The sequence below is a fragment of the Centruroides vittatus genome, unplaced genomic scaffold (assembly GCF_030686945.1).
Source record: "Centruroides vittatus isolate TY-2023 unplaced genomic scaffold, ASM3068694v2 contig_854, whole genome shotgun sequence".
NCBI classification, from domain to species: Eukaryota; Metazoa; Arthropoda; class Arachnida; order Scorpiones; family Buthidae; genus Centruroides; species Centruroides vittatus.
The window spans coordinates 2,351,260-2,377,376 of NW_027122558.1; the positions used below are offsets into that span (position 1 = coordinate 2,351,260).

The 26,117-nt window shown below is 41.1% G+C and overlaps 2 protein-coding genes across 4 annotated transcripts in view; one reads left to right on the forward strand and one right to left on the reverse strand.

Moving 5' to 3' along the window:
• Positions 1-2,791: 2,791 nt before the first annotated feature.
• LOC136982536 (uncharacterized) lies at positions 2,792-17,067 on the forward strand. Its single transcript, XM_067279031.1, has 4 exons — positions 2,792-2,908; positions 15,194-15,340; positions 16,803-16,843; positions 16,948-17,067. Exons 1-4 carry the CDS (start codon positions 2,836-2,838, stop codon positions 17,065-17,067), a joined length of 381 nt encoding a protein of 126 aa, XP_067135132.1. The 5' UTR covers positions 2,792-2,835.
• Positions 17,068-22,492: 5,425 nt separating this feature from the next.
• AMPdeam (AMP deaminase) overlaps positions 22,493-26,117 on the reverse strand; it is an 89,632-nt gene continuing 86,007 nt past the window's right edge. For all 3 annotated transcript variants that reach the window (XM_067279124.1, XM_067279123.1, XM_067279125.1), the window contains one exon: positions 22,493-22,797. In XM_067279124.1, coding sequence (XP_067135225.1) covers positions 22,645-22,797 — 153 coding nt within the window. In that variant the 3' untranslated portion in view covers positions 22,493-22,644. The remainder of the gene's footprint in view (positions 22,798-26,117) is intronic.

Below are 26,117 nucleotides of genomic sequence, written 5' to 3' on the forward strand. Positions count from 1 at the left end.
CGCACATAAAAAGAGCAGCAAAAAACAGGTTTGACTGTATTTTAAATTCGTTTTAAATGTTCCAATTCCGATATTTAAATGGGTAAAGACTTATTTACGATTCGAGTATCGTGTCGGTTATAAAACGTTAATGCATTTCGGAGTCACTGTAGTAAATCACCTAGTCAGAACGTTCTGTTAAACAAGCGAGACAATTTTTATAATTACCGAAATCTTTTTAAATAAATAAAATATTTAAAATTATTCATTTCGACAGTTACGAAGGGATACGCTGCCGAAATAATTCCTTAAAAATCTGTTGCCAAGACGAATTTCGAATTCGGTATAAATTTTCTAAATATGGATTTGTTTGTATTTTAAATCATATTGGCGACGAAATTAAATATCGAAATGGAAAAGGATTGTCGTTAATCGCCGAACAATGGTTGTTGATGGCCTTAAGATTTTATTTCCGGAAGCTTTCGGAATATAGCTGGCCACCTTTGCTGACGTCACAAACGTCATTTACCCGATTGGCCGAACGACTCCTAAAACAGGGGAGTAATGGCCAAGAAAGTAAGAGCCGATGTTTTGCCGAAGTTCGTGTAGAGGGCGTTCAGAAATAGACGCTGGTCGTCTTTGCAACGCATTTTAAACCGCGGTTCGGCCAGCCAACGTCTATAGACCGTTCTGTTGTTAAACGTCGTTTAACGTAAACTCTGTCTCTGCAATCGGCTGTAAGAGTTCAGTCGTGGGTTTGCGCTTCGCCAGGACGGGCGACCTCCCGGAAGGCATTATTCCCCGCGGTACGACCGTCATAAACGCATACAAATACATACACTACTGTTACATGACACTTACGGGGCGATATAGGGTAGAAGCTCGTATTCAACTAGCTTCTACAAGACAAGACATTACCCCACGCGTCAAGCCAAACGATTCCATTGCTTTCCTTTAGATTAGTCTTTTATAGTAATTTCTTATTGCTTTTAGTATTTAACGCTATGTTAATTATCTATAACATGTGTTTTTGGTATGTATTTTGGAGTGTCTAGAACGAATTAATTGAATTTACATTGATTCATATGGAAATAATTGCCTGGATTTTCGTCGGTTTCGGACGGATTATCGACGAAAACCGAGGTATCACCGTATATCATTTTCAAAAAAGATTTTATTTAACGCCATCGTATGGTCCGAGGTCGGGCACACGCCGTAAGTTTGTTACCATAGACTGGCAACAGCTTTAGACAACCGAATGTCAGTTTTTTAAAGAGAAAGTCGGGTACTTCGGATCGTTGGTGTGGTATTTTTGCCGGCCGACCTTCCTAATATGTTATTTGCACCAAACATGCAAAGAAATCCCCCACCGGCCGGCATTTTGATAGATTTGACGAATTACCTTCTTTGAGTAGAAAAGGGAATGTTTTTGGCTTTGAGAAACTCCGCGGTCGAATTTGCGTAGTCAGACGAAGCTTTGTCCGGCCAAAAGACGGAAATCGTCCATTTTCTTTATACGTTCGTTTTGGTACGTGTGGGCATCGATTGCCAGGGATCCCTTCTTAAAATATGGCTGGGAAACGTCTTTTGCTTCCAATTTTTTCTTGTCTATGAGAGGTGCTCGATTTTCGTTGCCGGCGTAGTGAAATTCGTTTCCCGGCATTTGCATCCCGAGAGAGAGTAGAACTACTCGTCCATTAACGTTTTTTCCCAAAATTTCTTACGAGTCATCTGCACTGCCTTGGGATTTTGGCAGCGTAATAGGCGGGTCATCGTCTTCATTTCTCCACGCCCGTCTTTTAAGTGTCTTACCGACCTATATTCCACGACAATCGAACCTTTAAGTTTCCTCCACCCGGATAACTGCGTCTCTGTTGTCGAACGTTGTCGCCACGCTCTTCGGTTTTTAGAATCGGTAACAATCGGCTTTGTTCCCTTCCCGGCTTTCTTTTCCATCTTCCAGATATTTCCTACTTTAACCCTTTACCCGTGAAGTGGGGTCACTGACCCCAGCAAAACTTTGATTGGCTTTTACTAGTCTGTCAGCCAGTGTTAGTGGTGGAGACTCCTAGTACCTTCAAGTTAGTTGACTTTGAACCGTTGGAACATAAGTTTGTTTCACTGTCAGTCCATACTTTTTTACACGAGTTTAAAGTTTTTGTTTTGGGGTCAACCTGACCCCACCTCACGGGTTAAGGGTTAAAATATTACATAAGATCTATTTGCTACGGCCTTCGGCTAAAAAATGTTCCACCGCCAATTTTTTGAGCGATTGGCTTCATTTTTGCACGTTTGTTCGCGTCCTCTTTTCGATCTATTTTACCGAACCGACTGACGAATGTTCGAAAACTTCACGCGCTGTAACGAAGATTTTAAAATCATCTCTTCGCGTTTAAGTCACCATGCTTTAAACTCGCCCAGACTTTTTGTCTTTTATAGTGCCAGATAATTTTAGTCTGGAATGATTTTGTACAAAATGTGGTTTTAAAGTGTTTTTTATTATTCCTAATATTTGTAAAAATTGCAAGACCCGCCCACCACTTCATAAAGGGATAAAGGTAGCGAGTCCGACCGACGTACGGCGGTCCAATTTCGCGGAAAAGTTCATTAGCGGAGGATGGGGCCGTCGACTACAAAAACGGACCGAACTTCGCGTCCGTTTCCGCGGTAGACGCGTTCTCCGGAGGAATTACGTCAAAATAAAGGGCCGAACAGTAAACCGGGCTCGGTCGGCTGCCACCCGTTTCCTTTCCGACGAGCGGATCGATGCGGCGATCGATAAAACTCCTACCTCGCAGTCTTCTCCCGGAAGTCACGTAACGTCCGGTCCCGCCCCCGGCGGAGGGGAGAGACGCCATGCGAGGCCGCCTGCTTCACTCGCCTCCGGTGGACCTGCGAGCTCTCGTCGCCCGCCCCTGGGACGCATCGGGTAAGTGAGCGCCCGCCTTTCCCTCGGGAAAGTCGGCTTTTTACCTTCCCTTCCGCCGGTACACTCCGTCTCCGCGCCGCGGGAAATGGAGGCCAAATTCCGACCGGGCCCTCCCACCGCCACCGCGCCTAAGCCGTACTCGGCCCGGCCGCCGATTCGGGCTTTCTTCGGGCTCCGAAAGAAAACATTTGACGGAAACGCGGGCGGAGGCGCTGAGGAGGGTTGCGAGACGGACGGGTGGTCCGCGGCCCGCCTGGGGTAGGAGCGGGCCCGACTTCCTTCCGGCGCCGGGGAAGTAAGTTGACTTCCGAGGCATTCCGCCCTCCGTTACTTTCCGGGATAGGACGGCCGCAGTCGTTAAAACGATGGAACGACGAAAAGGCAAAAGAACGGACGTTTTACTTCCGCCTGCGTTTTCGGCCAGGGAGAGCGGCGGCGGAGCCGAGTCATTTTAGGTGAAAGGGTATTTAAACGGGCAGAAAAATGGCAAATTACGAATTTAATTCCGGATTTATATACGGAAATAGAAAAATGGGCGCGGTACCCACGGGAAAGCAAAAGGCGCGACCGCGGCGCCTCTTTTTATCTCGTACTTCCGCTCGACAAATATCCCCACCGTCCGTTCGTTTTCGCGGTTTTCGTCACGATTTTTTGGCCAGCGGAAACGTCCCGTCTTCTTCATGCCTGCGCATACTCGGGTGCGGAAATTACCCTACGACAGAAAGGCGCCGACCGTAAATGTAAATCGATGATAAATCGATGGAAATTCGAAAGTGCCGCTTACGAGCTTACGGTAAATAGAAAAATATACGGAAACAGGAACGTCCGATGCTTCGATACCCGAGTTACCGTTAGACCGTCCCCGATTAATATTTAAATCGGATAGTGATGTTGCGTGTAAACGAAATATATTCAAGTATTAGAGCAGCGGTTCCCAAACACTTTTGCCTCCCTTGCCCACTTTCCTCAATTGTACCCCTTATGTTACAAAAATGTTTGTACTTTACATACTTGTAACTGTAAATAAACAGCGGTGACGTGGCAAGGAAGGTGCGCGGGCCCGCCGAATTGACCAAGATTAAAAGACTATCTGTATAGCGCTGGGCATTTAATCTACTTTTCTACTCACCACCAACGAGATAGAATATACTACATTTGATGTTGGAAAGCTGTGCCGGCCCTGGATAGAATCATTGGAAGCGTAATAAGATATTGTGGTGTGTAGCATACACCAGCTAAACCGCGTGAGGATGTTGCTCTGTAAAGCGCAAGCGCGAATGCCTGTAATCTGGCTGCTTTACATACACCATTCAAATATTTTCGCCGCGAAAACTGACAATACGGCGCTTCTATTGAGAATACGAATTTATATTCGAATATACAATAGCAATTTTATCGTTTTTCACACTTATAGAAATTTGTAATAAAATACATAATGCGATTATAATAAAATATTAATTTCAAGTAATTCGAAGTGTGTTAAAATATGAAAATAATCGCGCGATGTGTATTTATATTTTAGAAAATTCGAGGGAAGCGTGCTTCCACAGCTTCCATGGACGGCACGCCACTGTACTAGAGTGGCTGCGACCTTAAATACGGCGATCTTGGTGGCGACGACGGGTACTATCGACCCCAATTTTACTTTAAGTCAAAACATCGAAGTCTATACCAGGTATTGGGCAGGATTGTCACTTTAGATCTACTTTTCTAATCTAAATCTAGTTTGTTTTGTTTGCCCCTATTTTAGGCAATTAGAGAAGTGATACAGATATAGATTGTTTCATCTCGAATTTTGCTATTTTCTAGAGTTTATTTAATTATGATAAAGAAGGTAAAATCAGAAGAAAAAGAATACTGTCCGAAAAATCAACAACGTACCGAGTATGGTACAGATCAGACTGACCTGGTACACTATAAGTAAACAATATTCAGGGTTAAGAACCACTTTTACACTTACCATTTTAAACTCTGGTAATTGTAGTACTCAACTCTTAATATTGTTTATTTATAGTTTACCAGGTCAGTCTGATCTGTACCATACCTGGTACGTTGTTGATTTTTTTGGACAGTATTCTTTTTCTTTTGCAGAATATAAGTAGTGTTCTTGTGTTTTTATTATAGTTATAGTTTGTGAAAACTTTGGTTTCAATATGAGAAAATATTTATAATGAAAAATTACATTTTGACTTTTCTCATGTTATGAACTACATTGAAGTGAAAATCATTCTAAAAGGTAATCGGGAGCTAATAATTGTGGGAAATGGAAGAAGTGTTGCATTTTTCCACGAAAAATACACCAAGAAAACATGCCAGTAAGTGAGACTGATATGTAGAAATACATCATTAGGATGTGAACAAATTGTGCATTGTATGCATCATTCTAGAAAAAGTATGTTAACACGAACCAACCTTTTGTTCCATATGTTGTAGACAACAACCCTATACACTGACGACGTAAGCCCGAAGAGGGATTGAGAAATTACTCATCCAAAATGCACTGTTAAACAGGCGAAATAAAGTGAATTGTTTTAATTTCAGTCTCTGTTACTCGCGGATAATCAAGAAAGACCTGATAAATACCACTAGTCTCGTTATTGGAAGAAGAAACTTTTACTTAAAACGTTTTATATTTTAATTATTATCGAATGACAAAAAGCTTACTTTTGAAAGTGGTGAGATTTATTAAAAAAAAAAAAAAAAAAGAAATAATTGTAAATGTTAATAACGATTAACATTTTCATTAAGTCCGAGATATGACACAGACATCCTCTATCTCCCCACCTCTTTAGCCTTTAACCACCAAAATTTATTAGCATCAACGTTCCTGATATATAAGCTATCATGACAAATTTCGTTTCTTACAGATGCCAACACACACATATACACGGAATATTTTTTCGGTTTTGGGGGCTTTTTTTGGATTCAGGTCTAAAACGTGAAAATTTACAAAAACCTCTCAGGATCAAATTTGACACTATTCTAATGCTTTCCCTTGTTATGTATACATAACAATCAGGAAAGTAAAATTAAAAATGCTTAGAAATGCATTTAACTTATCTCTACAGAAATATATTGTCTTGTTTAGAAACGTTTAATTACAGGGTTAAAAGAAGAAGTTTTGTTATTTACTTTCAAAGTTAAAAAAAAAAAATCAAAGTAAGATCATTTTGACTCGCACCATCTCAGTTAAGGGTTAAAACTCTTCCTTTCTTTTGCACACTTTTACACGAGGTAGAATATCCTAGTTCGCTGCCTTTATGCAATACAAATGGCACGCATCCTTGACTAAAAGGAAAATGGCGAACGAGTATTCAATTTTCTTCAAACACGGCGTCACTATAGCCACTCTACATAGTATATTCTAGTCTGTTGTTACCACCAGTAGAATTGTCTCAGTATAATTTTCGGTAAGTTTTTATTTGGAATTTTCGTCAAACGGCGGAGTCTCGTTCAATTATACGGCGCTGTGCAACTACACGTAAAAGTTTTTTTGATCGAAAAGCGTTGGAGAAAGGACACAGATAAATATAATAAAAATATAATTGTTTTTATTTAAAACTAAGCATCGAGCGCCGTGACAGCCAAAGGCCTAAACGCAGAATCCGAATATTCTTATAGTATTAATTTTTTTTCGCGTACCTGTAAATCACCAAGCGCGTACCCCCAGTTAGGAATCGCTGTATTAGCGTGCCCACTGCCATAATTCCAACGCTGATTGGTTGTTTGGCAACCGCCTGGTTGCCAAACAACCTTTCTATCGGACTTCCGCTTTCCGCCGCATTGTATTCCGTCGGCTTCCACAGCCGGTGTGACGTCGTTCGTTTCCGCAGGCGAGTACTTGGCACCGAGTAGCTTCTTAAAGAGGGAGTTACAGGACCTTCCGATTTTCCCTTCTCGGATTACGCGGCATAAGTCGCCCGGCCCCAACTTGGGCGGAGAAAATCGGCAGTGTTCGTTCACCCCTCCATGTTAGGGAAAGAGCCTTTACTTCCGCGGAAGGCCTCCGTTTCCTTATCCGGAAAAAACGCCGCTCCTCTCCCGTTTTACCGCCGCGGACCTTACGTGGTGGGCGAGAAGCGTTCGGGTGGCGTCAGAGGAAAATTCTATTTAGTAAATTTCGTCTAAAGACGAATTTTACTAAGTAGGTTGGCCGGCCTCCGGAGACGAAAAATTTCCGTATCAATTGTTTTCACTGTTTTCGTTACGATTATCAATGTTATTCTCGAGCGACGCGTGCTTGCCTTTAACACACGTTTTAATGTGCTAATAGCAAGCACGTGTCGCATTATTCGTCTAAGTGCCGAATTAAGTAACTTATGAGGTCGTAAGACTGCGGTATGATCGAGACCAAAACCTGCATAAGAATAACAAAATATACAAGAAACACTTATTGACATTACTAATTGGATAATTAAACACTGTAATAATATACCCTCACACTCAAAACTCCTCACGCAGCTCATCGAGGTTAACAAAATCTTGCAATTTTAATATACAGGAGGGCAGGAGGGGAGTGCAAAAGTAGGTATACAGTTGAAAATCTGAGAAATACAAATGTTTGGTGTTCATTATTATGTTGGGTTTAGTGGGTTATACTCGGTTGACACAGCCACCGGTGTCAACCGAGTATAACCCACTAAACAAAACTTAAATAAGTGTGTTAGTGTCAGTGTCTGTATTCAGGAATTTCCTAACAATGTGGCATATATTCAATATAGTGGCCTTTCTGTAGTGTGATGTATGTGTTTCTATTCAATTGTAATGTGCCCAGGCTTTTGTGTAGTGTGTGTGCTATGACCCCTGTAGAGGAGAGAACAACAGGTACAATAAGCACTCTATCCATCCTCCACAGATGCCTTATTTCCTGGGTGAGTTCTGTGTACTTGCTGACTTTTCAGTGAATGTATTTTGTATATTGTGAGTGTTTGGAATAGATATGTCTATAATGTATGTGATTTTATTGTGTTTGTCAATGAGTGTGATGTCTGGTCTATTGTGGTAAATTGTTTTATCTGTGATTATGGCTCAGTATACAGTACATTTTGTGTGTTGTTTTCCAATACTGTCTGTGGGATGTATTTGTAGTATGGTTTGTGGATGTCTACTAATTTGTGTTTCTTTGCAAGCTCTTGGTGTATTATATTTGCTACTTGATTATGTCTTTGTAAATAATCTGTCTGTGCCAGAGCTTGCAACCGGAAGTGATGTGTTGTATAGTTTCTGGCATGATATGACATTTTCCGCATGTGTCATTTGTGAGTGTTGTATCTTTGAGTATGTGTTTTCTGTAGTTTTTAGTATTTATGACCTGATCCTGTATGGCAATCATGAATCCTTCCGTCTCCCCAGAGAGGCATCCCCGAGCTAACTAGCTGTTTGACGCAGTTCTGTCAACAAAATCCTGGACCAGGTCGTAAGGATGCCTGCCACGGAGCGCCTTTTGAGCCCATGATTGCTTAACGGTGTCTATGTTTTTTATATATTGTGTCGTGTCCATATGTAGTGAGTGTAAATTTAATGTTGTGTTATTCGAGTCTGCTAAAGTTACTGCTTTATGTAACTGTGATGTTTCTTGCTTTTTGTAGAAAAACTCTCGCAGTGACTGTATTTGTTTGTAGTGAAGGTTAATTATGTCAATCAGGCCACGTCCGCCATCTTTACGTGAAAGGGTTAATCTTTCTGTGGCGGATTTAGGATGATGTTGTTTATGCTTAGTAAGTATTGTTCTTGTTTCCTTTGGAGTTGCTCGAGATCTGTGCGAGTCCAATGTATAACTCCAAAAGAATATGTGAGTACTGGGATGACATATGTGTTTATTGCTTTAACTGTGTGTTTTGCATTTTACTGTGTTCTGAGAATAACATTTAACCTACTTTGGTATTCTTTAATTAATCTTTGCTTTATTTGTGTATGTTCTGTTAGTTTGGCCTGTTGGAATCCTAAATACTTGTAGAACTCGCCCTCTTCCATGGATTCAATAATGTCTCCATTTCCAAGTGCGAAATCTTCTTTCCTCAGAATTACTTTTTCTATGTGAAGTGTTTTGCATTTGTCTAGGCCAAACTCCATTTGTATGTCCTTGGTGTATGAATGTGTAATTTGTAGGAGTTGAAGAAGTTGTTTTTGTGTGGATGCATAAAGTTTTATGTCATCCATGTACATGAGATGTGACAGTGTAAACTGTGTTGTTTTTTCATGTCTGATATTGTAACCATATTGCGTGTTGTTTAACATGTTGGATAATAGGTTCAGAGCTAATCAGAACCAGAGAGGACTCAAGGAATCTCCTTGAAAAATTCCTCGCCTAATGAATATTTGGTTTGTTTGTAAGGAAGTGTTACTAATCCTGAGATGTAGTGTTGTTCTCCAGTGCTGCATAGTGTTTTGAAAGAATGCAATGAGTGATGGATGTATTTTGTACATGTGTAGAATATGTAGCAGCCAACTGTGTAGAACATTTTCGAATGCTTTTCTGTAGTCTATATATCCCATGTGTATGTTTCTGTGTTGTTTGTGTACTTGCCGTAGAATGACTGAATCTATGAGTAACTGTTCTTTGCGTCCCCTGTGATTTCTACGGCAACCTTTTTGTTGTTCCGTAAGAATGTCATGTTCTTCAACATGTTTGTATATTTTGTTTGCAATGCAGGATGTCAATAATTTGTAGAGTGTTGGAAGACATGTAATTGTGTGTGGGGTCTGTGGTATTGTTGTTTTTAGGTTTCATGTAGGTCAGCGGACGGACCACCAGTGGTCCGCAAGAGCTAAAATATGGTCCGCGAAAGATTTAAAACTTTTATTCAATTTAAATTATTATTCCCACATTGATACAAACTGAATTTAATTTTTACTAAAAATGTTATGTTTTCTATTATAATAGTACTGCTAAAGCATGTTACTCTTGAGTTTAACGATTACTTATGTTAAAAGTTTTGATTAAAGTTTATTTTTAGATTGACATAGTTTATTTTTCTTAAACCGTGTGGTCCTTGCTAACAACAATGAAATCAAAGTGGTCCCTGGTCAAAAGAAGGTTGGGAACCGCTGATGTAGGTGATGCCCTGAGTAAGGAATTTTGGCATGTCTTGTGGATTGATGATGATGTGTGTTAAGTGTTTAGGTAGTTCCTGGTGCAGTGATGTAAATTTTTGTACCAGAAATTGTGAATGTTGTCTACACCAGGTGTCTTCCAGTTGTATGCTCTGTTCACAGCGTAGCGAATGTCGTGTATGTTTATTTTAGCACAGGGCATAGTTGGTATGTTGTGCAAGTTTTGGTTCTCCTCCTCGATCCAGCTTGCATCAGCAATGTGTGACAGCACAGGATCAAAAAGAAGATCAATAAGTTGTGAGTTCTTCTGTTGGTGTGCCACTGTGCTGTGTATCAGTGTTTGTTTTGTTACCAATTTGTCTGTAAAAGAGTTTTTCATTGTTTGTAAATACAGTAATTTATTTTGTTGTTTTCGTAGTGTACATGTTTTGTATCGTTTAAGTCTACGTGCTTTTGTTACGAGTTTTTGTTTTAGTGTATCAATGTATTCTATAATGTGTGTGTCGTGATGTTCATGCTTTGTGTGTGTTTTTATTTTCTTGAAAATGTTTTTGAGTTGTTTCTTTAAGTTGGGTGTTATGCTGTTTTTTGTGTCAGCCTGCCTAATTGCTGTCTAATGTCATTTATTTGTGTTTCTATTCTCCTCTGCCAGGCAGGCTTCTGATAGAATTGTGTTTTGTGTGTATCTGTCTGGGATTGTATTTTCAGTCCATGATGTGTCACTACTGTGACTGCCCCAGCATAAACTAATGTATGAATGTTTGAGAGTGTAGAAATTGAATGAATGTAGCGTGGTAGTGAGTGAGTGTTTATATAATTTAGTGTTTTTTCTACTTCCTTTGACGTATTGATTTTTGGTATTCGTGGTCGTTGTGTGGGATCTGTGCCCGTATATTTAGTGAGTGTTTCCAGAAATATAAGTGAGAGCGTATTAACTAAATCTATGTCTGTGTTATCAGTGGCGGATGAGGAAGTGTCTATAGTATCAATAGTGGTAGTTGTTGTATGTGTGCTGTAATCAGTGCTTGTTGCTGGATTATCCTGACAGGTTACGTAAACTTCATTAATGTTAGATGTTTCTGTCTGTTGATGTATTTGATCGGCAACCTGTTGTTTGATAAGTTCAAGTGTTGTTTGTGGGATAAGGTTGTTGTGTATAATTGTTCTTTTTTTGATCAACAACCCTTTGCTCGGTAACAGTGAGGTGAGGATATTGTTGTGTGAATCTATGGTGTAGTTGTTGTCTGTATGCTGTCATGTTTGTTTCGAGTTTTGTGATGGTGTAATAAGTATGGATGATAAACTCGTTCATTTCCGTTGTCCATTTCATCTGTTGGCGTGGTTTTCCAGCCTTTGTGGTCTGTGGATGCATTGCCACAGAAATAGCAAGGCTAGGTTGGTTCCTCACATGTGTTGAGGGCATTGCAGTAGCCATGCTTGGGCCGGTGCTGCTTTCGCCACCGGTAACCAAGGGAGACTGTGGCATATTTTTCGAACGTGAGCCCCTCTCCCTAACCCACGAACGCGAACCTTGTTAACTCGGGTGACGTCCGAGCCGGTATCATATTTAGATCTGGTTACTACCGTGATAAATAAGATAAGAGTGACCACACCCACATTTTGTGGGTGTGGTCACTCTTAGCTTCATTTCTTCCCCGTAGACCTTACTGGTATGGGTGTCCCTACCAGGAGCTTGTACTCCAGCCTGCATTGCTCTATAGTTCAGTAAAATTACTGGGCTCTCCCACCACGACCAGGTGGCGATCACGGGAGTAATTACTATTATCATCATCTTTTATAGTTCGTATTCCTTATTTGTGATTTAATTTGTACATAAAAATAAATGCTTTTTCTTCCTATTTTCTCCCTGTATGTTTTTTCCATAATACCTACTTTTGCATCCCCCCTGTATATCGACAGCATTTTCAAAGCTACAATATTCTAGTTGTAATTACGATATTGTGGGCGTTTTAAAATCTTTTCACGTGTATGGATGCGAGAGGAACAAGAGGAAAAATTGTCTTAGGGAGAGACTCCACTTGCGTAAAAACCTGATCGTAAATACGTTTAATCGCATGACCATGATATTTTACGCCAGAGCAGGTGGTAAAACGAGCGTAAAGCAAGTCGGGCAGTGTTCGACTTTCGACAGGGTATACGTCCGTAAAACGGTACTGTCGACCAGTGGCGGATTTAGCACTTGAAAGACCTCAGGTGCAATTCAATTTTGAGTCTCCTTCTAAATATTTTCACTACCTTACATCTTACAACGTGCATTCGATGCGCACGTTTTTTACTCTGGTCGGTAGTCCAAAAAAGTGAGACATAGGGAAATAAACATTGAAAATAAAACAATATATAATTACAACGACCTAGAATAGATCTAGGTTTACTATCGAAAACATCCGAAAGTACCCACGTATATATGACAAGAGGCATCCCGATTATAAGAATGGATGTCTAGAACAATCGATACGGACGGACATATGAAAATCCTTCAATTTATATTGGGTATATAATAAAAGACTACGCATATAAGTGCAATATAGTATCTTAATAATATACTATAATGCGATTAAAATAGTAGTAATAATAATAATAATAATAATAATAATTGACCACAACAGACCAGACATCACACTCATTGACAAACACAATAAAATCACATACATTATAGACATATCCATTCCAAACACGCACAATGTACAAAACACATTCACTGAAAAGTCAGCAAGTACACAGAACTCACTCAGGAAATAAGGCGTCTGTGGAGGTTGGATAGGGACACAAAAGCCTGGGTACATTACAATTGAATAGAAACACATACACACCACAGAAGGCCACTATAGGAAATTCCTGAATACAGACACAAACACTGACACATTTTTTAAATTTTTGTTTTGTTTTGGTTGCTATGCCTTGACTCTGGTCCGGCATAGTAACCACCGGTGTTCACCGAGTATAACTCAGATAATAATAATATAAAAATAAAAGTTAATATATGAAAGTAAAGATATTATTTTTACTACATTTGTAATTATAGTACAAAAACTCGTAGAATATAAATCATTGTCTTTCGATATGTGACGTATACAACCGTAACTTCGATAGGATCGTCGAAGTAAAAACTTCGCTAGTGGATCCGGACCGCCACCGAAATCCAAGCGCAAAGGCAAATAGATCACATGATTGAAAATATTTACGGTGAGGGTTTTTACGCTAGTGGAGCATTTTATCGCATACGTTTTTCTTTTGCCTTAAAGGCAAAAGAAAAACGTATGCCTTAAACTGTACGAAACAAACGTAAGCTTTACGACAACGCTAGTGACAGTGGTACCGATGTTAACGTTGCACGTAAACATCCTAGTCTAACATTTCCTACCGAATTTCCAAATCACCATCTTACGTACTGTACTTCCGACAAAAAATGCAATCCAGACTAATGCACAAACCAACAAAGAAATTTTCTCTGACCGGAATTCTTTTGGTTGATCATTTTCAATTTTTTCAATTAAAATTAAACATTAAAAACTACACACTCGAATTCGTAACTTTTGAAAACATTCATTTAAACAATTACGACGGATAAAACGCAAAGTGATAATTATATCACGTATCCGTGGAAAAACTGGTAAACGGCCCGGAGCGTGACGTCACACTCGTAGTATTACTGCCGGGGAAAAGTTGCCACTTTCCGGCGGGGACCGGCGGGAGTTAAAAGATCGGCGAGAGAAAGACGATTTATTTTAAGGGAATGCGCGATTCTTTAAATTCCGGCTATCAGAAGGGGGCCCGCCGCTCGGCGGGTCCGTCTTCCTTCCCCAACGTCCTAATCTTCCCGTTCTTCGCAGCCTTTGGCCGGAGCCGGAAGAGGAGAGTGGCCGGACGGATCCGCCCGCCCTCTTTCCCGAGACGGAAGGGCCCCACCCTCGGCCCTACCTTCCCACCGCCGAAGTGGATCTACGACCCGCCCCCCGACAGGTAAGCCCGGTAAAATACGGGACGTCGGCCGGACCACGCCGGTAACCGCCATTATCGCCCGAGGAAAATTTTCCGCACGGAGCGGGTGACTTTCTCGCGCCCTTTTTTTAGTTTCTCCGGCATAAAAGTGGTTACGGCTGCAAAAAAATGTATACCCGGTTACCAAAAATATTTAAAGTCGTTCGGTCTCCCGGACAGTTGTCTATAACGCGTGATAAATCCTAGTAACAGCTCGGATAATTAATTAATAATGGCGAGACAAGAAGGGTAATATTAATCGATAACGTGGATGTTGAGACTGCATAGAAAACCGCAGCAGTGTTTTCGCGGAACGAACAATATATATAGTAAATCACGATTACGAATATTTTGTTCGGTTTGGAGAGTTCCGTTTCCAACGGGTTCTTTTTTTAACATAGAAGATCGTTCCGTTTCGGACAGGTTTTGCCGTGATTTAGGTAAATATTTTAACTTGAACGTAACCGGAAGGAAGAAATACATACGAAATCCGGATTCGGACAATCAATTAGCGCACAAATACGAATGTCCGTCGTGTCCGGTGTCGAGTTAGTAGAATATGTACCGCAACACGCTCCACGGACGGCATTAATAAACCGAAAACGTTTGCCGATTATTAACGGCCGTCCTTACTTATGGTTGAAAAATTTAACACGTTATTGCTAATTTCAGTTATTTGTTCTGTTTACCCGGTTATTTTAGGCTTGGAGCGCAGCGAAAAATGCGTGGCAACTTTCGAGCATCGTCGCAATTGCCGAGTGAATTTTTGTGGAATTTAGCGCCGGAAGTAGCGGGTACCATCGTATTCGTAATTTTAAAAACCGGTTTTATAAACTAACGTCCATTTTTATTATAGTTAATAGAATTAAAAGTACAGAAGCGTACGGCGCCGAGCAACACGCGTCGCCCAAGCAAATGTTACTTTAGGGCCGAAATTTTCTTAGCGACGTTAGCGACCCAACGGCCCGGTTTTTCCAATTTCCAGATAAATGCGCGATTAAGCGGCCGAGACCGTCAATATCGGAAAACGGAGGGAAGAGGCGGAAACCCCCCGAAATCGGGGGGTCGTATCTCTCCGTCGTCGTTTACGGGCACCAACGTTTCGTCTTGAGGTTTTTCCCGGTCTCCGAATTTCCTCTTCCGCCGGAGGCCCCGCCCATTTTCCCGACTTTACCGGGTGGGTCGTCCGGTGGGAGAGGGGAAATTGTGCACGGAACGATTTTTGGATTTCAGGAGGCGTGGAAGGAGGTGGTGGAAGACCCGGTCGTGGCCTACGACGTTCTGGAGGACCTTCTGGACCGAGTGCTGGATTCCGACACCCTGACTCGAGTGGCGCTGGAAGCTTGGACCGAAGCTCGATCCGGAAGATTTCCCTCTCGGGTGGGCTCCTCTTTCGCTCTTTCCGGGCGGCGGGAACGAGGGAAATTCCCGTTTCGCCGTCGGGTCTATTTCGCGTTACCGCGACTCCGCGGCTCGGAAAACGCTTTTCCGTCAACTTTTATTTCGAGGCCACCGGAGAACCGGTAATCCGGAAGTCGCCGGGTTTCCGGGCGACGCGGAGTGGGTTTGAGTCCTGCGAAGGACGTCGGTCGGCCGACGATCTCGGCCGAGAACCCGAGATGTAATCGGGCGGCGCTTCCCTTTCTAACCGGGCTTAGCCTACTTTTTACTCGTTCCTATAAAATGCGGGCACGGGATTTTTATTTCCGTCGATTTACACCCGTAATGGGCGCCCCGCAAAGTTCCGTTCTTCGTGACACAGGTTAACAAACCTCTTTCTAGGGTCCGAGACCCTTTAGGAAAGACGTAGGCGGACGTACGGGGGAATAGCTAATGGTCGTCGACTTAGACGAAGTAAATTATTGAATCTTTCGATCGACCGGCCGCTCGCGTTGTCCGTCTTTAAGCCTGGTACTCACACGTGGCAAGACGACGGAATGGCAAAATGACGCGATTTTTGTCGTCGAAGCCGACGGAATACGAAATTGAAAATTTTCAATTTTTGTCCTGGCGGAAAACGGAACGGCAAAAATTAGACCAATAGGAAGGCCGTTCAGCAATGTCGTCATAAAGATCACGTGGGGCGTAGCATTCGAACTATGGCGCTCGGCAAGCTAAAAAGCTTTATTTGTACACTAATACATTTCATTTACACACTATATTACTATCCGATTTAAATAATGTCAAATAGACGTACAGTACTTACTGCGTAAAGTATTGGGAATGGCGTAATCGTAATTCGGTGACGAAAGTATTCGCTATTCCTAACTTTCGACAATTTAGAATATTTTTCCTATCCAAATTACTCGTTTTTGAGGTTTTTTCATTTGCGATAAGGTCGAAGGCAAACTTAAAAAGTTTAATTATATAACAAAGCAATCCATTTTCGACTACTGGCACGTGGCCTACCTACTGTAGTATCTTGTTTAAATTTACGGCTGGCAGATGGCGCGTTACAATTGTAGGGTAATTTCCGCACGCGAGTACACGCGACACGGAACGGCAAACGTTTCCGTCGTCTGTTTCCGCATGCGAGTACCAGGCTTTACGCCGACGAATCTTTGGCCATTTTAGTAGCCTTCTTTGCGTCGTCCGCTTAACGTAACGTTTCCCGTTGCGGAGGAAAAGTGCCATTTCCACCGTCTACAAAAAGCACCCCGGATAACGCTTGTCGTCGCGGGTATGCATACTTCGTATTCGGGATGCGGTCGAATTTAGCGCATAAAATCAAAAACCAAACGTCCGTCGACCGGGATTCTCCCCTCGACTTTCCGCGGAAACCACTCGGACGATTTCCGCTTTTTCGGCTGAAGAAAAATAAAGATTTTCTTTTTTTTGGCAGAGTTCGGGACGGAGAACGGAAGAATCCGGCTTCTTTGTAAGGTAAGACGGCCTTTTTTCCAGCCAGGGGCGGACACTTCCCCCGCACGAGGCTCAGGACTTCCTCGCCGAAAATCCCGGTGACCATAGGCCGTTTCTCTTTCCAGGTGTCCCGTCCACGGACCCAGGTTCCTGTGAAGACGTCCCGCCGGAAGATTCCCTACCGAAATAAAACGGACGGCGGTCTATCGAGTGGAGGCCACGATCTCCGTCCGACGTCATTTTAAGGATAACGTAGAAACGGAAGGACTCGGTTTTTCCGTCGGCGGTCGGACGAGCGCTATATTTTGCGGCGCGGGTCACTCGTCGGTTTCATTTCGAACGAGCGTAGGTCGACGGGGATCCGGAAGACCGCCACGCGCCACTATTTCGTACGAAAGTAATTAAAAAGAAAAAAATAGAAGTGGGCTACGCGAGGCACGTCTTTTTTCCTTTCCGTCTTTATAAATTTCGGCGAAGCGTCCCGCAATTCCGGCCGCCGACAATCGGCTACGAACTTCCACAATTCCAAAGTTACCTCAGATCGCTAAACGAGAAATCGCAATACGGTGAAACTTCCGTTGACGGATACTCTCGAACCTCTACTGAACGGACAGTTTTACAATCCCCGACAACCCTTCAAATAGAGCATGTATTATATTTACTTGTAAATAGCGGACATTGTAATTAACGGGTGCCGTCGTTCATATCTAACCGTAAGTCCCGCCTTTGATACTCCGAAAGAATTAAGTACGTACGAAATATTTTAAAACAAAAAGAATCGGTTCAAATACTCGCAGGCGTCGAATAAAGACGCCGAAAATGGGAATGCGAAGGAGGGCGTTTGTATAACGCCGAACGATACTCTTTATCTGCTGGAAAACACTTATCTGGTTAAGTTGTCAATCGTCGCTTATCGTCATACATATTGTTATTATACTTCTGTTTTATTGTTCGAATTAAGCTTGCGGTAGCGAGAAATCGTAAGCTTTTCCCGCGTTGTTCATCCGACAGGAACCGTAGTAACGGAAAAAAACTTAAAGCGGTTACGACGACAGAGTCTATTGTGGTGAAAGTTCGAAGGTGTGTTACGAAGGAGATTTGCGGGCCACTCTCTCTCGAAAGAAGATATTCGGTATTCTGGAATTTACGATCTTAACTGCTTTGTGGTGACTTAGATTTATAAACAAAAATAACGCCTATGAAATAAGTAGTGTAATTTTTCGAACATTTTTACTTTAACAACTACAAAGCGGACATATCCCTACATGGATTTTTATTAGTCGCTAACATCGTAAATATTTTAAATGCGAGAATATCGAGCACATTCCCCACCCCCCAAAGTGGCTAGCAAATTGCCTTGGTAACTGGACATTTGAACTCTGCCTAAATCCACCTTCGTCCACCCTTTCGTTTTTTTCTTTGTTTTTGAAGAGTTAATAATCAACGTACGAGTATTTACGTTTTGTCGTAATTATTACGTGCCATTCAAAGTTTCCCGTCCGATCCGTTTGCTACTTAGAATTCAATTAAAATGAGATTTTCGGCTGTGAAAATCTCATGTATTGTATGTATTATATATCCCGCATTTTAATTGCGTATGCTACGTATACCGTCTCCGATAGAACAATACGCACCGATATTAAAAAACTTTTTGTCATACTTAGGTAAACACGACCTGTGTTAAATACTTTAATATTTTCATCACTGCCGTCGTTGTCCTTTACCCGCTCGCTTGCCTTAATCCGTCCGTTTGAACTTTGTCTACGACTACATTTTAAACGGTTACATTCGTTACGTTTCGTTTTATTTAACGTATAACAAATGTTCCTTGTATGACGAACCCATTAGTTTTTCTGTTCCGATCGGGCGAAAAAGCCGACGTTGCGTATGCGCCACGGTGCGGAAGAAATTGACATTAATGTTCGCTCGGGGTCTAGACGTTTATCTATTTCCGTCGTTCGTTTCCGCCCACGGGTACCAAGCCTTAGAGTCGCCGGCGGTTAATTAATTTCGATCGACACGTAAATTATTCGGCGTTCTCTGTCACTAGTGGTCCGGTCATTCCGTCACCGCTTTTCTCCAGGCAATTCTAATACTCGCCTTCCCGGGGAAAACAACGGAACGTCGGCAACTTTAGAACGAGGAAATTTTTCCACCCGCCACCGGCCGAGACCGACACCGAACATAAAGAGGCGTGGGGGCTGACGAGATGCGGAACGAAGACCAAGTGTCCGGGACAATTTCTTCTTAGCCGAAAGGCGTCTTCCATCTTCACCTGCCTAATAACCCATTTACGGAACAGAAAATACCGCGACGGGGTAAATAATTCTATTTGGAAATCTTCTAAACTTCCCGGATCCGTATTAGGACCGCTACTCTTCGGTATATGTACCCACTTCTTTAATGCCCGGCCGCAAGACCGTATCGTAACGAAACGAAAATTTCCGGGCAGTCCCGTACCAATGAAATTATATGTTAGTTAAGTTAGTAAACTACGTGGAATCAAATAATACCGGTGTAAATATCGACCAAACGATATCCCTCTGTTTTGTTAACAAAAACAAAACAGTTAATTTCCGATAGACTCGCGTAAAAACCAACGATATAGAAATGAAGAGAGTCGACAATATAAAGTATCTGGAAATTATAACAGACGACGAATAAAAGAGCGAGATTTACGGGAACAATAGAGAATACGAGATCACTCGAATATCCTTCTGACAAAACATCTACAGTCATCGGCAGAGATCTACAAACACAGTTTGGACACGATACCGTGTTGCACGGCGACAGTCGCCATATTGGGTCCTCTGGGAGTCCGTGTTCGGCGTTTCTAACAGCGAATTTTGTTATTTGTTTTTCCATCTCAATTACTTGAATTTCTTGTTTTCTATTTTTTTTTTTAATGGTTTGGTATTCAGCACCGAACTGTAAAAATTTGTCGGCCAAAGATGCAAGATTGTTCGTTTTCCCGCCGACAGGTCCGGGAGAGTGATAATTTAAGAGTTAATAAAAGTAATGGTTTATTAAGGGTTACATACGGAGGAATCCGATTTATTAAAATTGCACGATTGATGAAATGCTACCTTAAAGATGTTTTGTCCCAAAGTGACATTTTATTGTTTGACTTCCTTATTCCGTATTAGTACATTAAAAAAAAACACGATCTGCTTACATTTTAGAAGCTTTTTTAAACAGATGTTTTCAGGACATTTTCAGATTTAAAAAAATAATGTGTAAAGCATTTATGACAGGAAACACTTATCATAAGAAATCCACCAATCAATTATTTTTCAAAAACATTTATATTAATTGAATTATTATTAATTATTTGAAGATTTCTGCCGTGTGAGATATGTAATATAATAAATGTTTTAATAAATAACGATTACTTGCTGAGAAAACTACAGAAAATTACGAATACTTTCTTTTTCTAGTTGACGTTTTCCCTTGGAAGGAATAACGGCCATACAAAATTGCTCGAATGTATTCAATAAGAACAATTTGACCGAAATTTACTGCATATTTTATAATTTCATATTTTCATACAAATAATGCTATTTGCTGCATATACTGTCGTTTATGTGAACGTGCTGCATTTTCTGAAGTAACAGTTTTACTGAAATTGGAAAATACGGTACCGCGTTACTAAGAGATTTAAATATTTTGTCATATGAAAACAAACATCCGGCATTTAAACCGCTTTAATATTTAACACTTATTCTAAAACTAGCGGATGAGCCCGGCGTTGCTCGGGCAAAAAATAACAACGAACATTAAGATTATTAGATTCTTCTGTACGTCTAACTCTTTTATTATATCATTTATATAACTACCAATGTTATCTTACGTAAGGGTTAAAACACCAAATTTTAAAATTCTTTAAATTGTGTACAGTAGAGGAATAAAGAATTTTGAAAATGTGTTAGGTAAAGGTTTATCATACCAAGTGAACAATCTAAGATAACCTTTGTAGTTACATAACTCAAATACTATAATGTAATAAATATAACGAAAATCATATAATTTGGCTATTTTAACCTAACATTATCACGTTTATCACGCTACTCGAACCGTACGAAATGGCACAATTTCATTGGTCAATTACACACCAATTGAAAATGCGGTATCTTAAATTTTTTTCCGATATCGTATTTTCTAATGTTACCTCTAAGAAACTTCCATTCGCAGCCAATCAAATTTCGCGATAAACTGACCAAATACTTAAACTCGGCACCGTCGAAACCACTTAAATCATATTTTGTGCTGGCGGGTAACCTCGAATTACATAATTTTCCTATTCGAATGCCACCATACCGGTGGGTCCGATAGGAAGAAAGGAGTGTTGAGGAAGAGAGTCGAAGTAAATTAGACTCAAAGTATTCGTTGACCTTCTCCTGGAAGAGAGGATGGCCAACCACTACTAATTAATATCGGTCTATTATTAATATTTGAAAAGTGATCGGTGTTAGACAGGTTGTGATGGCTCCGCACGTGATCGAGTTGCTTGAGAGGGAAAGTGATTTAAAAGTAGCGGCCACCGGCACTCGACCGAATACTTCGGCCAAACCAGTTAAATTAAGTACATTTACCTGGGTTTTTCGCAGCCCGTCCCCGAGCTAACTACTTCACCCGCCTCGACTTTTCCGCTAACCGGGAGGTTGCCGACCGTTATCGTTAACCGACGCGGAAGAAAAAACATCGAAAAATAACCCGCAACTTCGCTTTTCGTTCGTCCTGCCGACTCTCGCCCGGGAACCGTAAACGCCGGTGTAATTACCGTACTGGGTTACTTCAGGTACGGCCTCTTTCTTGCGTCACACAAAATAATAAGTAAACGTCCGTCTTATTTGCACGCATAACGTAGATAAACCCCCAGAAAACGTCCGAACGTGGCTATTACGTCGTCCGACCGCTTTCAATTATTACGTCGCTATTATGGGGTACCGTCGTGTCGTTTAATTCGCGACGGTACCCGTAAAAAGTTGGTTGTTTTGCAATACCTCATTTTATTGCATTGGAAAAAATCATGGTACGACATATATAGATCTTTCAGATTATAAAAGTACAAAATCTCCGTGTACAAAGTTGTACAAAACTTTTGGCAGTACGTTACCGTCGTTAATTGTAATTAATTTCCCATTGACAAAGCCACCGTCACCATTCCGGCGCTCTCTCTTCGACTGATCCAGTCGAAAGTGGTTTTTAAACGGCGATTAAAAAACTTCAACACCATACCACCCGCAACGGCGGGTGGTATGGTGTTGAAGTTTTCTGTGGATGGCTTCTTCCATGATTTTAGAAGATCATAAGTGAATATATTGTATGTTAATTTTATGACTTTTGTCCTGCTAAACTGGCAAGATCTTACATTGCGAGAGTATAAAGGGTATTTGCAGGGTAAGATTTGCTAAACTTCCGTCCAGAAACCGGGCGCCGGGTTTTCGCCTCCGAGGGTTCCGTCGCGTAATTAAAAACGATGGGGAATACGAGACGAAGAGGTCGAGAAGCAAAGGGATGTACGCGTAGGAAAGAAACGGCGGAGGTGGGCCCGCGATAAAGAAAAGGGCTAATTTCGTACCTGACGGGTTCGAACGCGTGACGTCGTTTCCGTTTTTCTTTCAACTTTTCGGTCGGCCGGCGAGGCGGAAGAAAAGGAGGAGACGAACAGACACCGGATAGACTTTATTTACGCCCGGGCCGTCCCTCCCGCCCTGCGGTCCCCTGGCCGGGATGGGAGAGGAGAAGGGCGGGAGTGGGCGTGGCCGGGAAGAGGAGAAGAGCAGCGGAAGACTCTCCGGCCACTTTACAAAAAAACGCGGCTATCGCAGCGCCGACTGGAAGATGGTCTTGTGTTCGTCCAGCAGCGTCTCGTATCGGTAGGCCACGCGGATGTCGGGAACGTTGGTGCGGGTGATGTCGTTTCCGGCCACTCCCTCCGCTCGGTAGTCGGGTCCCAGCCAGTAGCGCTTGACCTGAAAAGAACCGCAGCAACGTCACACGTGAGTACGGTCGCGGCCGTTTACCCGCACGCGTCACATAATCCTACCCGGCAAGCATTACAATCCGACGTTGTAACTTTCGAATTTTAAGCCTCGGGCGCCGTCCGGAATCCGTTAACGAGTTTAGCTTTACGCGGATCCCGCGATTACCGGATAATACGGTCGGGAAGCGTAGAATTTTTCTGTCTACGTCACTTTTTTCCCCTAGGAGCTTGCGGCTAGGATTCGGACCGAAATCTATAAATGCCAGGTATGGACACGATACTAGCTGCAACGCGGAACTCGTCATATTGGTTCCTTTGTGGTAGTGTATACAGAGGGAATTTGTCTCTGTTGTTGGCAAGAAATTCAGTTAATCGATATCTTTTTCGATCTCGATTAACCCGATTTATTGTTATCTATTTTTTTTATTTATATTTTGATGTTAGGCACAGAATTGTATGACTTCGTCGGAAAAAACCATAAGATTGTTCCGTTTTCTCGCTGATAAAACTAGGAGAGCTCGAGGTTGTATGAGGTTAAAGGATAAAATAATGTGGAAAATGTACATTTATAAAGCGCAAAATGCTTTTTTCTAACGAAATCTTACAATTTGGTGCCTAACATTAAACTATATATATATATACAGTAAAGCGTCGTTAATTGGAACGTCGGTAATTGAAATGGCCGGAAATTGGAACGATTTTCAGTCGGACTGTGTCGTGCTGAATCGAACGTTTTTCATACTAGATTTACTTCTAAAGTATAATTTTCATGTTTTTATATTCTTCAATATATTTATTTTGTTTGTACAAAATGCAGAAATAATTTTTAACGATACGATAGCCTCGATGATTATTATAAAAATTTTCGTTAGGCTTAAAATCGACGAAAATTCAACACGAAGCGACACGCAACGGAGAAAAATTCAACAGGAAGCGATACGCAACGGAGAAAAATTTGAACATCGGACAGGTTAATATATTTTTTCGTACAAAGTCGGAAATTGGAACAAATGACTAATTTTTTTTTTAACTCTTTCCGCCCTGTGGGCACTGAGAGGGCCTCTTTTAGTAGGCCCATTATGGGTTCGGCCAGGCCCACAATGGGGCGACCGGGTGGCGAGGGACGGGGCCCGACATATCCGAACGGACCACCCCCCGAAAAATTCCTGGGGATTATTCGACCCGTTCGGATTCGATCCCGGGTCCCCCAGAGCGGTAGGCTGCCACCTTTACCGCTCGGCCATCCGGCCGTCAATACAAATGACTAATTGGAACAACCCCAGTCCCCAATTGACGCCAATTTATTTTCGACGCTCTACTGTGTGTATATATATATATATATATAATAGGTAACAAGAAATCCCGTTAATAGAGTTCGAAAACAACAGAACTAGATTCGCTGTACATATACCCATACATTACAACAAAGGAACCAATATGACGACTGCCGCAATGCATCATGGTATCGTGTCCAGATTTTGTTTATAGACCTTGGGCAAAGATACTTATTACAGCGCCACCAGTTGAAGCCAACCGGCACCATTGCTGTGACAGGCAGAAAGTACTAATCAGAAGAATGCACTAAGTGGATTGTGTTTTTCTTAGCATTTACCTTAGGAATTACTTCCCTATCTCATGAGTTTCACTAGTCACTAAACTGATGTTTAATGCAATGTAATTGATAGAAGTTTTAATTTTTGACATAATATTTTTTAAATTTTAATATTTTTAGCAATTCTTACTGAGATTTATGGTGTTGCACTTGCATACGAAGTTAGACCATCAAGTTCTTGTGCTATTAACTCTACCAATCGTTCGGAAAAAGGTCGAATTACTTTCCGAGGTGATTTAATACTAGGTAATACTAAATTCGCTGCACAATATTTTTAAACGACTTAAACACCAATATCTATATGAAGCAATTTTAAGTAGTCAAATATATTATTTTCTTTGTTTAATGCGTTATATAGGTTTCTATTCAGCAATGGAGAGTTTAAATATTGGGTTTTTTGGAAAGTAATTTCGTTTTTTTTATTACTAAAGGAATTAGATGTATTTTTACCAACCAATTTGATTTTAAACCACATTTTCATTATATAATTTGACAGCCGACGTTTTAAGGCTTATTTGTAAGAAATTTTGTTCGATTCTGTACAATTGTTTTTTTTTCGATGACCCATCAAATATGGAAAATCGAAAACATCATTTTCGGCATACTTTGCTTTTTTATAACTAAAAAATCAAAATGCTGTTCAAACAAGAAAAAAATTGCGGTACATGTTTGGAGAAGATGTGCTGAGAGAAAGACAGTGCCAAAACTGGTTCACAAAATTGCGTTCTGGTAATTTTAATATCGAAGATACACCACATTCTGGATGGCCATTTGAAGCCAATGAAAACAAAATAAAGGTACCGATCGAAGCGATCTGCCGTATAACAACACGTGAAATCACTAAGAGATTAGATTTGTTAAATTGAACCGTTTATTATTACTTAAAACGAATTGGTTTCGTTTCAAAGCTCGATATATGGGTTCCACACGTTATTAAAGGGGGTGGGATTTTAAAGAAATTTTTTTTGAGCTTTTACCAGACAATTTAACAATTGATTCGAAAGTGTACTGTTATCAAGTAAACAAATTGAGTAATATCATCAAACAGAAAACGCCAGAATTGATCGACAAACAAAGCGTAGTGTTTTACCACGATAATGCCAAATTTCACCCAAGTTTTGTAACTGGTCAGAAACTGTTATAGCTTAGATGAAATGTGTTATCGCACCAACCATATTCGCCAGATCGGGCACACTCAGATTATTACTTGTTCCGGTCTATACAAATTTTTTTACCTGTAAGATATTTACTTGAAATGACAATGTCAAAAATCCTTAGATCAGTTTATTGTAAACAACGATCAAAATTTATATGAATGTGAAATCGTGCTACTACCAGAAACAATGACAACAGATATTTGACCAAAATGTTCAATATATAATTCAATAAAATATTTATTTATTATAAGAATATTGCGTTTATTTTTCTATGGGAAAAACGAAATTACTTTCCGAACAACCCAATATATAAATGGAAGAGGATATCTTGAACAAAATGCAGTGCCAAGCATCATCTATTTTTCACCACACTTGAAAAAGACAATGCAACTGCCAAGAGCCCTTCAAACAAGGAAAAATAGTTCATATGAAAATAACATAGATGGTGGAATTGGCTCTCCATCAAAGCTATCTCATCTGCAAACGTCGGGATTTGATAATGTGAATAGTGCTTTAATATCTTTTTCTACCGAAGGTGTT

Coding starts and splice junctions, on each gene's coding strand:
- LOC136982536 (XM_067279031.1), top strand. CDS start 2,836: ATGCGAGGCCGCCTGCTTCACTCGCCTCCGGTGGACCTGCGAGCTCTC. Junction 15,341..16,802: donor CCGGAAGATTTCCCTCTCGG/GTGGGCTCCTCT, acceptor TTTTTTTGGCAG/AGTTCGGGACGGAGAACGGA. Junction 16,844..16,947: donor GAATCCGGCTTCTTTGTAAG/GTAAGACGGCCT, acceptor TTCTCTTTCCAG/GTGTCCCGTCCACGGACCCA.